The sequence below is a fragment of the Populus nigra genome, chromosome 1 (genome assembly GCF_951802175.1).
Source record: "Populus nigra chromosome 1, ddPopNigr1.1, whole genome shotgun sequence".
NCBI lineage: Eukaryota > Viridiplantae > Streptophyta > Magnoliopsida > Malpighiales > Salicaceae > Populus > Populus nigra.
In genome coordinates this window covers 21,111,992-21,127,940 of record NC_084852.1, presented here as the reverse complement: position 1 = coordinate 21,127,940, position 15,949 = coordinate 21,111,992, and the positions used below count along the sequence as shown (strand labels likewise).

At 30.6% G+C, this 15,949-nt stretch overlaps 1 protein-coding gene across 1 annotated transcript; it reads right to left on the bottom strand.

Moving 5' to 3' along the window:
- Window positions 1-7,162: 7,162 nt before the first annotated feature.
- LOC133680770 (uncharacterized) lies at window positions 7,163-10,817 on the bottom strand. The gene is made up of 3 exons (XM_062103754.1): window positions 10,175-10,817; window positions 8,755-9,832; window positions 7,163-7,685 (listed from the first exon to the last, which is right to left on the bottom strand). The coding sequence occupies exons 1-3, from the start codon at window positions 10,633-10,635 to the stop codon at window positions 7,392-7,394; spliced, it is 1,833 nt and encodes a 610-aa protein (XP_061959738.1). The 5' UTR covers window positions 10,636-10,817; the 3' UTR covers window positions 7,163-7,391.
- Between the last annotated feature and the right edge of the window lie 5,132 nt (window positions 10,818-15,949).

Below are 15,949 nucleotides of genomic sequence, written 5' to 3'. Positions count from 1 at the left end.
TTTGGTGGTTATATCTTTCTTTTAGATTTTTCCACTTAACAAAAGGATATTTTATTACGAAATATTCAACTTTCAATCCTTTATGGAGATGGTGGTGAATGAAAATCATTGTTTTTACGCAATCCTAAAAGGATGCACTATTTTTTTCTTTGATAGTCTCTCCAAGATTCATAGCTTTCAGATGAATCTTAGCGTTTAGAGGCCATGACAAATAATTATTCTCAGATATATCAAAAGCGGTAAATTCGAGTTTCGTCATATTCATCATTATTTATATATAAAAAAGAAAATAACTTATTAAATAAAATTATGAATATAAAAGGAAAAAAAATCAGTCTTTTAAGACCGTTATTTATTTAGTTCCTTAAAAATACTAGTTCTTCAAGAACTATATTTAATTTATTCAATTTTTCAGGAACTTACAATACTAGTTCTTCAAGAACTTTAAATCTTGATTCATAAAAAGTATGAACAAATTGCCAAAATAAGTTATTGAACCAAATATATTTCATAAAGTATGAACAATAATGAAAAGAAAAAAATTAAAATTGATAAAAGCCACATAACATAGGAGTTCATGCATGTCAAGATTTCACTATAAACTAGAGTGATCATGCTGATAATATCTTAAAAATAAAGAACAAATAAGAACATGGATATTCAGAATAAGTCCCAAAATAGAATTTTATACATTTTCTTATAGAAATTGTTTTAAATTCATTAGAATACAAGACAAATAGTCTATTTATAAGAAAAGAAAATGAGACCATTAAAGAACATTAGAAAACTCAAATGTCATAGAAATCCAAGAGACTAAACCCAAAAGTCTTGGAAGTTTAAGAGATTTTAATGGGTATTCAATATATATAATTACATATTTCTAACAATTTGAATTTTGTCCTCGAATTATTATCATATCATTTTTCTTTGGTTTTGCTTGGAATTCATTTCATTATATTTAATTTACTTGCTTGTGTTTGATAATAAGAATAATAGAAAATGAATTAACATAAAATATATAGGGCGTGATTTTTTCATTGTAGCATTAGATAATTTATTGTGAATTACTATAGTAAAATTATTATTTTACCATTGGGTGGAAAATGAGAGACTTAGTGATGGGGGTAATTTGGTCTTTTTCAATGACTTTGTGGTCATTGAAAGATTTTTTAAGGGCATGTTAGTCTTTTCTAAAAAAATTGCACAGTAAAATGTCATATTTATCCCCTGGGTCATAAAATTTAGAATTGTTGACCAAGAATTATTTCATCTTTTAAAAACTTAAAAATAGTAAAATTACTCATTTACCCGTGGGGTCAAACAAATTAGAGATGCTGACAAAAGGCTTTTTTGGCTTTTCACTTCTTAAAATAATGTAAAAATACATTTTTACATTTAGAAAATACAAAGGAACAAGGCATACATTCAGGGGCATTTTTATCCTTTCACACATTTTTAAAATTTTCGGGCTCATGAAAGGCATTCTAGTATTTTTAAGTTGAAAAAATATTTTTTTATTTAAAAAAGTTGTTGGCACAAGCTCTTTGCACGCCAATGCGTAAGCGTCGTCCGTGCTTTTTGGACTGCGCATATGATGTCATACGATGGCCAAACCTGTCATTCTATCATGTTTTTGAAAGTGTTATCATGTTCTCCTCCTGTTGAGGTGGCGCATGGCGACGGGTGATGAGTGGTTTGTCTATGATGGTCATTTCTTTTTTTTTCCTTCCTTCTCTTCTCTCTTTTCCAAAGAAAGTACACATTTGTTCTCTTTTATTTTGGTTTGTCAATTTTAGTTCTTATGTTTTTTATTGTTTATTTTCATGATTGGGTCATTTATAAAAAAAAATTATTTTCAATTTCATCCTTAAATTATAATTTATCATATATTATTTGTTCCAATTCGGTTCTTATTCTTTTTATTTCTAATTTTTTCCTTAACTCTTTTGTTAAAGTTTTATTGATTTTAAATTTTATCATTCAATAAAAGTTTATGTTGTTTTGTTTTTTACAATTTAGTCCTCATTCTTTTGATTTCCTTTTCTTTTTGTTAAAGTTTTTTCATTTTTCATTTCACCCTTCAGTATAATTTTTTTATGTCCTCTAATTTATTTATTTTTATTTTCACCCTTATTATTTTAATCATAATTTTTTACGTGATTGTTTTTTCTCTCGATTTGATCATTCAATGTTTTACTTTTTGGGGATTGGGCTTCATGTTTTTTTTTATTTGTGGACCTTGTAATATAATGACATAGATCACGAGTTTGAAAAGTTAATGCAGTTTGACATTCTTTTTCTCTTTCATAATTTTATCATTCTACATTATTAATATTAAAAAAAAAAGATTGGTTTTGTGGTTATCTTCAATTTATTTTCTATCAGTTTATCTTAGTCTCATAATCCAGACCATGAGTTTTGCAAAAAAAATTTAATAAAGGATTTTTTTAAAATATTTTTTTGTATTTAATTTTTAAAGAATTGTTTTTATACAAATGAAATCTATTTTATAAAAATAATATTTATTTTGAAATAATATTTTTAATATGTTCGGCCTTACATAATATTTTTTTATTTTATTCAATTAGTTTCATATGTTTTTCTATTTCTATTATTTTTTATTGGTTTCAATAAACAAATTTAGTAGACACAAACGAGTAAATGTCTCATTTTATGGGATCAAATATTTTAATCTACATCCTACTTTTAATTTTTCAGATTCTCTTTCAGTTACCGTTAATTATTATTTTTTATTTATTTACATAAATAATTATTGATTTTATTTTACTAGATATTTTCATAAGCTTTTCTATTTATATTTTAAATTGTTTATATTAAAAAACATATAAAAATAACATGTATATCTAATATTTTTAAAAACAATTATGACTTGCGGTAGAGTACAGGCCAAATAGCTATGATATTTTATACAGGGTAGCATATAAAAGTGTACATCTCATCTATTTATATGTCAAGTGTATAATTTCACATATTTTTTCTTTACCTTATATAAAATTCTTAAAATAGATGCTATTTCTAAAAGAATAATATTTATAGTTATTATATGTAGATTGCTTATGTGTCAATATATTTATGTTTTAACCAGTAAAGTTTTGATATCTACTAAAAGCTTAAATATACACGCTCAGTCTATCTTGTCACCCATGTTGATAACAAAAATCAGAACATTGATATACTATAATTAAAAAAAAGAGGAGGCATGGTAAAAGCCTTCAAAAATAATTACTTTGTATCACAGTTGTTTGACATAGATTTATGGTAAATTAATTTTTTCTTATACTATAAAAAAGTGTTATCATAATAAGTTATCTTATACTATATTAGTGAGTATGGATATTTAGTTTATCATAATACAAGCATATAAAATATAAAAAATTATTCAAAATAATATTAGATTGTATGTGATTTTAAATTTATGAACATGGAAAATAAAATTCAATATAAACATTTTTTTTTAACATAAATATAATAAAAATAATACTAGCATGCATACAAAGTATATATTTAAATTTATAATACATATAAGATCAAAGTTCTAGCATGTATACTAATAATAAAAACAAAAATACTTAAATTAAATTAAAGAAAAATATTTACTTGTTAAAATACTTTAAAGAAATGCAACTTTATTGTTTTTAATTAATGATAAATTATTTATTTTCAAGGCTTTATTATTTTTTATTTGTAGAACTAGATGTCTACACTATATTTTCTAACATTCAAACTATATATATATATATATATATATATATATATATATATATATATATATAAGAAGTTAGAACCACGGTGAATTCTGGTTCCAGAAAACTTGCTCCGAGAGAGGACTTTCCATACCGAGAAATTATGATAAATGCAATAATTCAACTACCTCGGTGACTACTAGAATGATCCAGGTCCGTGAATTTGTTTCAAACTCGAAGGTAGAAGGAAGAAGGAAGAACGACAAGGAACAATGGATGCCGATAAATACAATTAAAAATGACACATACATACGTAAGATATTTTATTGGACTTTCCGCGCAAGCCACGGGCTGGCAACTGTTGATTGTTTTTACTTCTTGTTTGGAACTGGAAAGAAGTTCCTGATTGAATTTTATCTTCACTTCCGTTTCCTACCGAATATGTTCTCTCTCTTTCCATCTTTTTTTCACTTTGCGGACGATGCCCTATTGGCCACTGGGACCAGATAGAGTCATCCTAAGGGGCCAACAAATGACAGAGGGTTGCTTCTTCCATGCAAATGGAACCATTCTTTTCTTGGAGCTCATATCTATTCCCATTCCCTCTTTCTTTTTTCTACTCTCCTTTTCCCGTCTGCCCTTTTTTGTTTTTATTTCTCTTGTTCTAGCAAGTAGGATATTTACCACACTGCTGCGTTGCCTTTGGTGTTGATTCAAGAGCATTGCATTGGAGACTGACTGACATTCTATCACAACGCATCATCCATCTGGTAGAGCACACCTGCCTGCCTTGAAGGTTGGAAAAGATCACCAGGCAATTCCATTTTTATGGCAATTCCTAGATGGCGATCATGCTCGGACATTTTATGTTACAAGCGACTGTGGATCCATGCATTCATCCACATATATGTGGGAACCGCACCTTTTTCACATCTGGATTCTGTTTTAAAATCAGATTCAATTCCAAAGCATTTTCAAAGTCTGGGAAGCTTCCAACGTAATAAACATCCATTGCTCCTTCGTCATTGCTCATTATCTGGCTACCCCAGAAGATTCTCCAACGTCCCTTTTACATTTTTAATTCATGTAATCTACGATATGCCTTCAAGGTACGTATCTATCCATGGTGAGTATTGAAAATGGCGTGCCAGACTTGAGATCAGCGCTTTAAACAACTGCTGTTATGCATTATTAGTTCAGAAAGAAGGGGAAAACATTTGATCCTGCTTCTGCGTGGATCCATCCTTGTGGGTTTTCTCTGGTGCTAAACAATATGCGATCAGATACATAAACTGGGTTGAAAATGTTGAAAGCCTTGCTGAAGCTCGTATTAAAAGTAAGAACTAAAGAAGAAATGAGACGGCTTTCGGCCCAGCCTTGTTAATTGGGTCCTGATGGGCTTCAGCTGCCGAAGTTCAAACTCTATTTTTGCTTATCTGTTATGAATTAAAATTCTTCATAAAAGATTTTTTTATGGTGATTAGGAGTGACTCGTATCATTATATTAATTATTCCATGTATTCATCTTGAAAACAAATATGGATATATATAAAAAAATAATTTATGACCCACAAAAAAGTATAAGAATATTTCTATTTAGGAATTATTTATCTTATTTATATCTATTTTTTCTATCCTTTCTTTAAAATTGTCCTAGGAAAAAACTAATAAAATATTATTAATTACTCCCTAAATGCCATAGAAAAACTTGCATTAACCATACTCATTTAATAAATGTGTTAAAAAAAATATCTCATCTGGTCATCAAATTTTCCCACCTTATTTGCTTCTCTTTCATTTTTTTTATTTTTCAAAAAAGAAAAATACAAAATAAATTAGAGAACAATATATAATTGACAAAAAAAAACATTAAGTTATAAACAGATTTGAGAAGGTGGAATGATTGTTTTTTAAAATATTTTTTGCTTGAAAATATATTAAAATAATATTTTTTTATCTTAAAAATTTATTGTTTACATAAACATATTAAAATAAAAAAAATTAAAATTTTTCAAAAATATTTTTAACAAGAAAACAAACAAAGCCCAGAACAGCCGTTGAGCAACTTATAGGCGTACTTCCCCGCTTATATATGAACAAGAACCAGCCTCTAGTGCATTCATGCTCGTCACGGGCTAGCAGTGACTAGTGACGGGCTTAAATGCAAACATTGATCGGAATTAGCAGGTAGAAGGAACAAAGTTGATGTGTCATTATTGCACCTGCGAGACATCATGCTTTCACGCTTCATTACGAAGATTATTATGGTGGCATTGAACAGTCTGCTTCTCTGCTTCCCGGAGGCACAAACAAGTGGGTGCCTTGATTTTGGTCCCCAGACACAACCTCTTTGTTTCTGCCAGACAACTTATGTAGCTCTTCTGGTTCATTGAGATTCATCCTATAACAGCGACACCTAAAGTTTGATCCTAGATGCTATGCCATGTTGTTCTTTAGATTAAGACAGCTAGCACCCCGTTAACGAATGGCTAATCCCTCTCCTGAGAAAAACTCAATGCTGCTGTGTATGGTTACAGTGCTGCAGGCTTTACATGTGAAGTAGTATATTATATCGAAGTCCTTGACTGATCATGTAAGAACCGAGAGCAGTGTAACCAGTTAAGGATTCGATTAATTAATGTAGCTAGAGTTGTTGGAAGTGAGATCTTGAAACTCTACAGAACGTGTCCTTTGGAGTTTTTGAATAACAGGTGCACATGCTATGCATGTGCTCTTTTCAGATGACATGATTAGTTCCTAGCGATGGGATTCGATTGTCCTTCAACGTCTACACGTTAGTACATTCTTAGATTTTGTCCATAGCCACGTTTCCTCCAGCATGCTAGAGAGCTGGAGAGTAGAGAACGATCTCTCTTAATCTTGAGCAGGGCAGGTCTAGATCAGGAGTAATGCCTGAAGCTGCCTTTTTTCTAGTTTCATAAGTCTCTAGGGATTCTTTATATCACTGGTCAATGGATTAGACAGACAAAACGACAACATGGGAGCATTTTAGCAATAGATGCAGAAATTTCTACAGCCAAATCCATTTTCCAATACGTGGCCCCTTGGGACTGGTTATAAGTTCAAAAGTTAAACTATGCTATTAGACCCTAAAAAGAAGGGTGTTTTACAACTCTAATTTCCCAGGAGACATAAAAGCATGAGAGGCCTCTTTTAGGTCCCTCCGATGGCCACCACATACACGAAAAGAGAACATGGGACACTCAAAATTTCCTAGTATCACTCAAAATTTGTACGCCCAAAGGACCACATATGATCTTGGTTTCCTTTTGTTTTCTTCCATCTTTTCTCTGATCTAATAACCCTAGCATTTCGCAATCAATGGCCGATGCATAGTTATTCATGACGCGCACATAGAGAAAGTTACTTGATATTTCCCTCACTCACGCTGCAAACATGATGAGATATGGAATAAATATATACCATGGCAGACAATCTAAAAAATGCAATCGGTCAATCAAGGCACGTTTTTCATCTTCTTTTCTCTGATTTGCGAGATTGATTCCACAAGGTACAAGAAGAAATATACCTTCGTTTCTGCTATATCAACTTCCACAATCTTCAACTATGCATGATAGGACCCTGTTCCTACTAACTTGATATGGGACTTTTTTTAGCACAAAATTCAGCAATAATCCGACTGCATACCACGGGCTTGAAGAACTTTTACCTATTGATATTGTTGCTAGGCCGCAACAAAATTGATAGAATTTCAGAGAACTTAGGCCGCTTTGATGGGGAATTGTTCCAGCACTTGGTCATCAGAGATTTCAGGAGTTGCGGGCAGTCCTTAGGGATCTCAGGTCTTAGGCCACAAGCAGCTATACCAACTGCTGCCTGCACAGGTGAATATGCAGCATAAGCAGCCTCGCCAGTCACCATCTCCCAAACCACCATCCCGAAACTATATGCATTACTCATCCATGTCTCGGTTATATTCTCTGGATCACCTGCAATAATCTGTTTTCAACCAGAAATGGTGGATCATCAATTCATCTGTGTTCCTGTTTAGGGAGGGAAATTTATGTATCATTATGGCCACAGCACTTGGATTGGATAACTGCAACTTACCTAGTTGAATCTCCTTTCAGGAGTTACATCGAGTTGAATATTATCATCATATGTATATTGCTCCTATAGGCAAATGGAATTGAAAAAAGTTTGTGCCCACGTATTGGCTTACAAATTAGGTATTGAAAAGGACCGCTAATCATGCTTAAAGTTCAAGAGATCAAATCAGCGGGCTCCACTAACTAAACCATTTTGCTAAAAGTGGCACCAAAACAATATTGTAGTGGCTGGGATGATTTGTCTAATGGAGAATATAAGGGTGTTTATGCAAAGATGTTATGTTGAGATGTAAAGCAAGAACAATTATGAAGACATGTTGCGCATGCTCAAGCAATTATGTTGGGATGAGTGGTATAAAGTCTCTTTCAGCATATTTGAGCGAACCAGATAGTGCCTTCATACATTGATTCTAAGCAATGTCCTTGAACACAGGGGTAACATCGTTTATCACAAAAAGATACTCCTACTAAAGATAGGCAATTATATTTACAGTATTCTCCTGGTTAAATTTACAGTAACAGGTAGGCAATTAAAGATAAAAATGGCATAATTATTTCACGGTGACAGTTAAAGGTGCTTAAATGTATTCGTAGCCAAATAATTAACTTTGAACCCAGCTACACAGCAAAAGGTGCAGCACCTATATGCAAACTAGCTCAAAATACACCAACGGTCCCTTAAGAACTAAACTATCCCAACATCAAAACAACACAATATGTCGATATCCTACAGGGCATTGATGCATGGCATGGAACGTACCAAAAATTATGATAATCAAAACAAAATTTCAAATGCATGCTAATCGACTGGTTTCATTGTCCATCTATGCAAAACACGCTTTGATCATTGCTAGGTTCATGGCCGTGACAAGTGCTTATCCAATGGATAGTTGTGATCAGAATTGACTTCTTTCAAAGACATGAATTTTGAAACTTGTGAAGAAAGATAGGGAACAAACCTCAGGAGCTAGCCAACGATAACCATCTGTTTCATACTCCATCGCCTCACCCATGCTCTTGCAAGCAGTAACTATGCCCATGTCCCCTAAGCAAGCATTCCCATGCCGGTCCAACATAATCCGTTGCGTGTTAAGGTCTCTATATGCAACACCATGATCATTCATAAACTTTATCCCTTCTGCTACATCTGTAGCAATTCTTACTATTTCCTTAGTTTGAAGCTTTTTATTCTTTAGCATTAGCTCATTAACAGGTCCACCTTCCATCAATTTGGTCACCACACACAATCCATGATTTTCATCAACACAAATTCCATAAAATTGAAGAATGTTCTTATGCCCGCAAGTCATCAGTTCCAAAAGATCTTTACGGAGCTCGAACTCATAAGAATTCCCTTTATCACACCCTTTAAGCTTCTCAATTCCCACCCTTTTGCCCTTGTGAACTCCCTTAAAGGAATTTGGTCCAATCTGATCAATGAACTCAAGATTATCAGAGTTCAAAAGCCATTTTCCTATCTCATCCCTGCCAGAATTAACTGTTTGCCACTCATCGACGGATACAACAATCGACGAGGTGGGTAAGGGCATCTCAAGCTGAATATTCACATTTGAATTCTCAATGGCATTCCTACAATTCTGTTCACAAGAATCCTCTTCAATTTCACCAAAGTTTCCTTTAGCATTCTCTTCTTGACACCCACAAAGCCCAAAGGGAAGCTTCACAGTGGTGGATTTGGACTTCTTTACAGAAGATTTTAAAGCGCTTTCTATCCGAGCTCTAAATGATTTCTCTTGTCCAGCTTGGACTAAAAGAAGAACAACCCCAAGAGTAAACCCTTTCTTTTCAAAGATCTGAATCTTCTTGCAACAAATGGAAGCGCTATCCAATGCACCAGACATTGCGGGCCAAGAAATGGACGAGTTGCAAGCAAATGTGAGTTTGTATACACAGCCCTGTACCTCATCATCAGACACTTCTTGTATCATTATTGCTGGTTGCTCGTCAACTGATGTCTGCTCTATCAACTTAATGTGCAAAAACACTTCTTTCATATCAAACCCTGCCTGAGCATAACTGTCAAAAACACCCAAATTTACCAAAAAAGAAGAAAGGGCAACAATTATGCATATAACGCAAGAACAACCGGAAACTTTGTAGACAAAAGGTAAATTCCTGTAAAAGCTTTTAGCTTTTTTCAGTATATTGGATTAAATCTCAAATTCTAGCACTAATGTTATCTTTCTATTAGTAGACCACCAAAAAAAAATGGTGCGCTTTCTTTGCAAAATAGAGTGGCAGTGTTACTCCTCAAAAAAAGTGTCTTTGTCTAATTTTCCTCCATTTTCTGGCAATCAAACAAAACCCAGTGCAAAATTATAAAGTAAAGCAAGATTGGATCACCAATAAAAACCAAACCTGAGTGGCAAAGAATCATAGTGCTTCCTGATATTGGACACAAGCTTCTCGGGCAACTGGCTCCCCGGATACAGCTGAGTGAGGTTCCTTACAACACTCGCCCACACAACCTTTCTGCATCTCTCGCTCTTATTACCATTTGCATTACCCTGTTGGGAGCTCGTTAGCTGCACTAGTGAGTCACGTGGTGAATCAAGATTCAATGAGTTTTTAAGTGAAGCAATGGCTTCAGACACATTTCGACTCAATCTTTGAAGCCTTTTTTGCATTGCAGATGACGAGGAAATAGTGTCTTTTTGTGAAAGATTTGTGATTTTATCAGATAATTGTAAGGATGTTGCTGTTGTGGTGATTGAAGATGATGAGGTTTCTGATCTGTCTTGTGTTCTCATCAAGACTTGTTCTACCATGTCCTCGTCTGTGCTGGCTCTGCTCGACCAGCACTCTAGTGCCGCTGCCATGGGTTCTTGCTGGTCGGTCTTGAGACAAGACCAGGGTGATTAGTTAAGGTTATAGAGGGAGAAAATGAAGGGTTGTTTTGTGTTTGGGTTCAGATTCGAAGTTTGGTCATTGTATAAGTACTGGCTGCAGGAAAATGGAGAGGCGTGGGGGCTGTTGGGGTGGTTTGTTTAGAGGGTGAAGTGCAATAAATAATGGGAGGGGGGTATCATGAAAATAACAGTCGTGTTTGGTAGCGTACAGATTTCTTATAATATATTTTTTTATTTTTTTAATTTTATTTTTAATATTAATATATCAAAAACAATCCAAAAATATTTTAAAATAAAAAAAATCAATTTTATTTTTTTTAAAAATAGATTCAATCTCAAATTCAAACTAGGTATGTTAGTGTTGGCACGGGCTTTCATTTATTCTTTCTTTCTTTCTTTTCCTTTTTAAGAAACACGTAGGCTTTAATATAGAAAAATAATGTTTTAATTTTAACTCTGACGGACTCCACCGAAAGACATTGTTTTTTAACTTTTAAGAGGGCAGGTGATGTGTAATTAAACCATTGGTTTTTTTTAATTAAAGTAAGTCTCCGGATCAGCTTACGTGTATCTCGACTAATTTCACGGGCCTTGAAATTAACAACCATATAAATCTCCAATGACCATCATATTAACAATTATAGGACTAGAACCTGAGACTATAGAAGAAATAAACTCTTTAGTCCCAAATTCTTACTACTGGACACCTACTAGATAATTACCCTTGCTTTTTTCTTTTCTCTATAAATAAAAAAAATCAACTAATATAATTAAAAAATTAATTTTCAAACTATCACAATTTAATTAATTGAGACACATAGATATCATATGTAAAATATATATATATATATATATATATATATATATATATATATATATATATATATTTAACATATATTATATGTGCGCAAATGAATATTTAACATATATATATATTTAACATACATTTGACTCACCTTTAATTTTAAAATTAATTTTATTTTTATGAATTTCTCTCATCAAAATATTTTTAATGATTTTAGAAGTGCTGTTATTGTAATTTTTTACGTCCCTAGCATCTTATTATTTTTTTTCTTTCTATTTCTATTTCTTTTCTATTTTTCTATCTTTTAATTTAATTACTGTGCCATCTCATTTCTTTCTTCTTTACAGATTTCATTTGGCGCCTCAATTCTTTTATTTAGTTAATTTTAGTTTTATTATTATGAATTAAACAGATTTTGCTAAAAATAATGGAATAATCTTCTAAAAAAATAAGAAATAGTTATTTCTTGCTTGACTTAAATAAAAACAAGTTTTTTTTACGCAAAAAACAATGGATAAAATGATCTTAATAATGGAACTAAAGTTAGCTTAGAAATAGAAATTGAGGGATCATATGCGTTTTGAATAGAAAATAAAAAGGGAAATAATTATCAAATTGTACAAAAAAAAAAGAAATTGATGAGAAACATCTGTGGTATGTTCGCATCTAAAGTTTTTTTTTTTTTATTAATGTGGGTGTCCGGGTCAGTATGTGTGTATCTCGATTAGTCCCACAGGCTCTGAAGTTAACAGCCATATAAATCTCTAATGGCTCTGAAATTTATGAAACTCGAACTGATAATTTATAAAAAATAAATCTAAGATATAATCAAATGACTACACCTCTTAGAATTACATTTAAAGCTGCCCATGGCACATTTATATAACCAGTCAAATTATACTAATTTAAAATTATTTTTTTAATTGTGATAGCTTAGAAAAAGAAAGATTCTCCACTGTGCTTAGTTTTGAAGAACAAAACCTTTTTTCCTGAAAAAATCAGTAACAGATATATAAAAGAAAATCGTGTCTGGATGTTTTAATTAAAAAAAAAGCACGTATATTAGAGATAATTGTTTATGGATTGGATGTTTTAATTAGAAAGGGACTTCCCTTTTAGTGCATCTATTCGTATTAATTATGTGAATTGCTACAGTTATTTAAAGACATTATAATTGTGATGTTTTCAAGTTGCAAACTACTTAGTTATTGATATTATTGTACAAGTACGCTGAAGATGCATGTACATTGTTATTTAAATAAATAAATAAATACTATTCATTTCATAACAAATGATTGTGAACGGATATATAGATCCACTTTATTTATTAAAAAAAAAAACTTATTTTTTTATAAGTTAAAATATTTTGTTAAAATTTTTATAAATAGAAAAAATCTTAGCAACATAAAATAAATATGTTAACCATGTTAAATATAAAAAAAACATGGGTTTGACAGCCAGCTAAATTTAAAACAGTGTAAATTTAGCAAGCATGTAAAATAAAAAAAAAATGGATTTAACAGTTAATCAAACCTAAGACAACGTGCATCTAGTAAGCATATCAGATCCAAAGAGCTTGGATTTGGCATTCAATCAAGTCCAAGACAGTGTGAGTCTAACAAACATGTCAGGCTCAAAGAGCGTGGGCTTTGCAGACAACTCAGCTCAAAAAAACATGGGTCTAGCAAATATATCACACCCAAAGCATTTGGATCGACCACTACCAAGTTTTAAAGCTATGTGTCTGATCCTAAATGATCTCCTAAAATAAAAATATTGAAGGTATAATAAACTATCATGTCTCTTCATCTAAAATAATTATTTGTATTGATGTAATGATTTCTCTATACTCACAGATGTATACAATGTCTCTTAAAGATCCTATCATACTTGTTGTTTCATTAATATATATAAGAAATATGTGTCTCTCATTAATGTCATCAAAAACAAATGATTTTTCAGTCATTTCCTTCATTAAAAACGACAAGTTTCAAAGGGTATAAGTACCCTTTAAACCATCTAGGTAAGGGTTGATAACCTTTTATCTCATAAGATAAATACTTATAGATTTCAGAGCATTAACCCACTTAAAATTCAAAAACAAATATTTTTGTTTCTTGAATTTAATGTTTTAAAAAAACATTTATTTCATTTATCATATATACTGACTTTATTAATAGAGGATTTTAAATCATTTCGATTGAGACTGTCTTTACAAGTACTCAAGTTTTTTTATTATAGGTATGGAATTCTTAAAATTAAAAAGAAGAAATCCAAATACTTAAACATGTTGATTAACTACTACCCAAAACACTAAATAACATGTCATTTATATATTTTTTTATTTTAGAACATCATCATCTTTTTTATAATTTAGCTAATTATTTTGTGAGTGTAACAGGTATAAAAAATTAAGGATAGCTTCAATCAAATAAATTTTTATTATTACCTTGAAGAATAAAATAAAATAAAAATACTATTTAAATTATAAAGACACCATTTTTAAGTTATTAGGTGGTTACATGATTTAAAAAACTTGGAACTATAAAGCCCTAAAATTGAGATGTCACAGCTATATGTTATTTAGATATTAGTTTTCAATTTATATATAGGGATTATAGAAAAAAAAACATAATTTATTATGAAATAATACATATCTATACTTGTTGCATTGTAAACATAGTCTTGTTAGTGATTACAATACCTTGAACTACAACTTTTTTTTCCTTATCTACATGGCACTGAAGTTTATCCATTTCAATGATCTACATGGCAACGTAAAATTGAAATTAAGGAATAAATAATTGAATCGAGGCTCTAATATAATTTGTTGTACTCCATTTGTAAAACAATGTGTTTGGATTCTTTGAGTTTTTAAAACTTTTGTACCATAAGCCCATGAGAAATGGATTTTAGATTTTATAATCAAGATCCCAATATTTATAATTTAAAAATTGAAGGGATCTAATATATATATAATTAATTTGGAGAGTTTAGGTCTACAGTGAACATTTCACCTAAATTTAAAAAAGCATTTAATTTTTTCTGTATTTTTCAATCTAGTCCCTGTTTTTAATCTCATTATTCTATAACAAATTAATTTAATCTGGCATCCAATTTTTTAATCTCGTTAATCCTATTTTCATGTTTTTCAAACTATTTTTTTTAATTAAAATTTAAGATGAAGGGCAATTTAGTATTTGCATAGATATAAAAAAATTAAATAATTAAAATGCATAGTGAAATGAACAAAATACCCAAGGTGTTTCTGACTTTTCACAATGTTTTTTTTAATAGCAAAATCAACTCATGAGCAATTTTGTATTTGGATTAAAAAAAAAGACGGGCACGTGTGTTGTGCACGCAGAGGAATGTATGACGCTTCCTGGCATCTATAAATACATTTTCATCGTGTTATTAGAAGCGTTACTATTTTCTCTTCCTATTGGTGCAATGTGTATCACTAGTGATGATCTAATTGGTGTCGATTGACCTTTTTTCCTATTATTTTATCTCTCCTCTACTATAGTTTAGAACTTGACCTTATTTCTTACTAGTATTTCAACTTCAATTCTTATTCTTTTGATTTATATTTTTTTTTGTCTTAAACCTTTTATTCATTTTTAGTTTCATCATTTAATCCTAATTTATCAAATATTATATTCTCTAATGTTGTCTTTGTCCTTTAGATTTTTAATTTTTTCCTTTTTCTTTTTATAAAAGTTTTAAAGGTTTTCAACTTTATCATTCAATTCAAATTGATGGTATTATATTTTCTAATTTAGTTCTTGTTGTTTTTTGTTTTTATTTTTTTCTTGATCATTTTGTAAAAGTTATTATTCTTTTTAATTTCATTATTTAATTACAACATTGTTTTTATTTATTATATTGATTTCAATCCTTGTTATTTTTATTTTTTTTGTCCTTCTACTAATTTTTTTTCAATCACACCTTTCAATTAAATATTAAATTTACTTTGTATTTAATTTTGATCTATATTTTTTTAATTGTTATTTTTAAAAAATCTTTTTGTATAATCAAATTTTTTTTTCAATTTCATCCTTCAATGTTTAATTGATTCAGAATTGAACTTCATAATTTTTCTATATTGGGTGTTTTGGGTCTAATGAATCAAGAAACAAGTTTGAAAGTTAACATGATTTTTTCAAAAAACAAAAGAGCTTTATAATTTTTTTTTTGTTTTTACTGGGTTATTCAAATCACATGATTTAAGTCGCTAGTTTGGCAAGGTATTCCAGGTTGAACAACTCTTATTAGTGTGGTGATATGTATTTTATTATTGGTTTTTTTATGGTTTTTTTACCCCATTTAAAAATCTAAACATAAATTTTTATATAAAAAAATTTGCCCCTGCGTTGAAGCGCATGCACTAAAAGTAGTTAACAATACATTAAAATAAGCGGGGAAAGTACTGTAATAATGAATAGTACTTTCCCCACATGTTTTAGTGTGACCCTA

What these genes read in the sequence shown, in the direction of transcription:
- LOC133680770 (XM_062103754.1), bottom strand. Translation starts at nt 10,635, where the DNA reads ATGGCAGCGGCACTAGAGTGCTGGTCGAGCAGAGCCAGCACAGACGAG. An exon ending in TATGATTCTTTGCCACTCAG is followed by an intron (nt 9,833 to 10,174) that starts GTTTGGTTTTTA and finishes TGTTTTTGACAG; the next exon opens with TTATGCTCAGGCAGGGTTTG. An exon ending in ATCGTTGGCTAGCTCCTGAG is followed by an intron (nt 7,686 to 8,754) that starts GTTTGTTCCCTA and finishes GGTTGAAAACAG; the next exon opens with ATTATTGCAGGTGATCCAGA.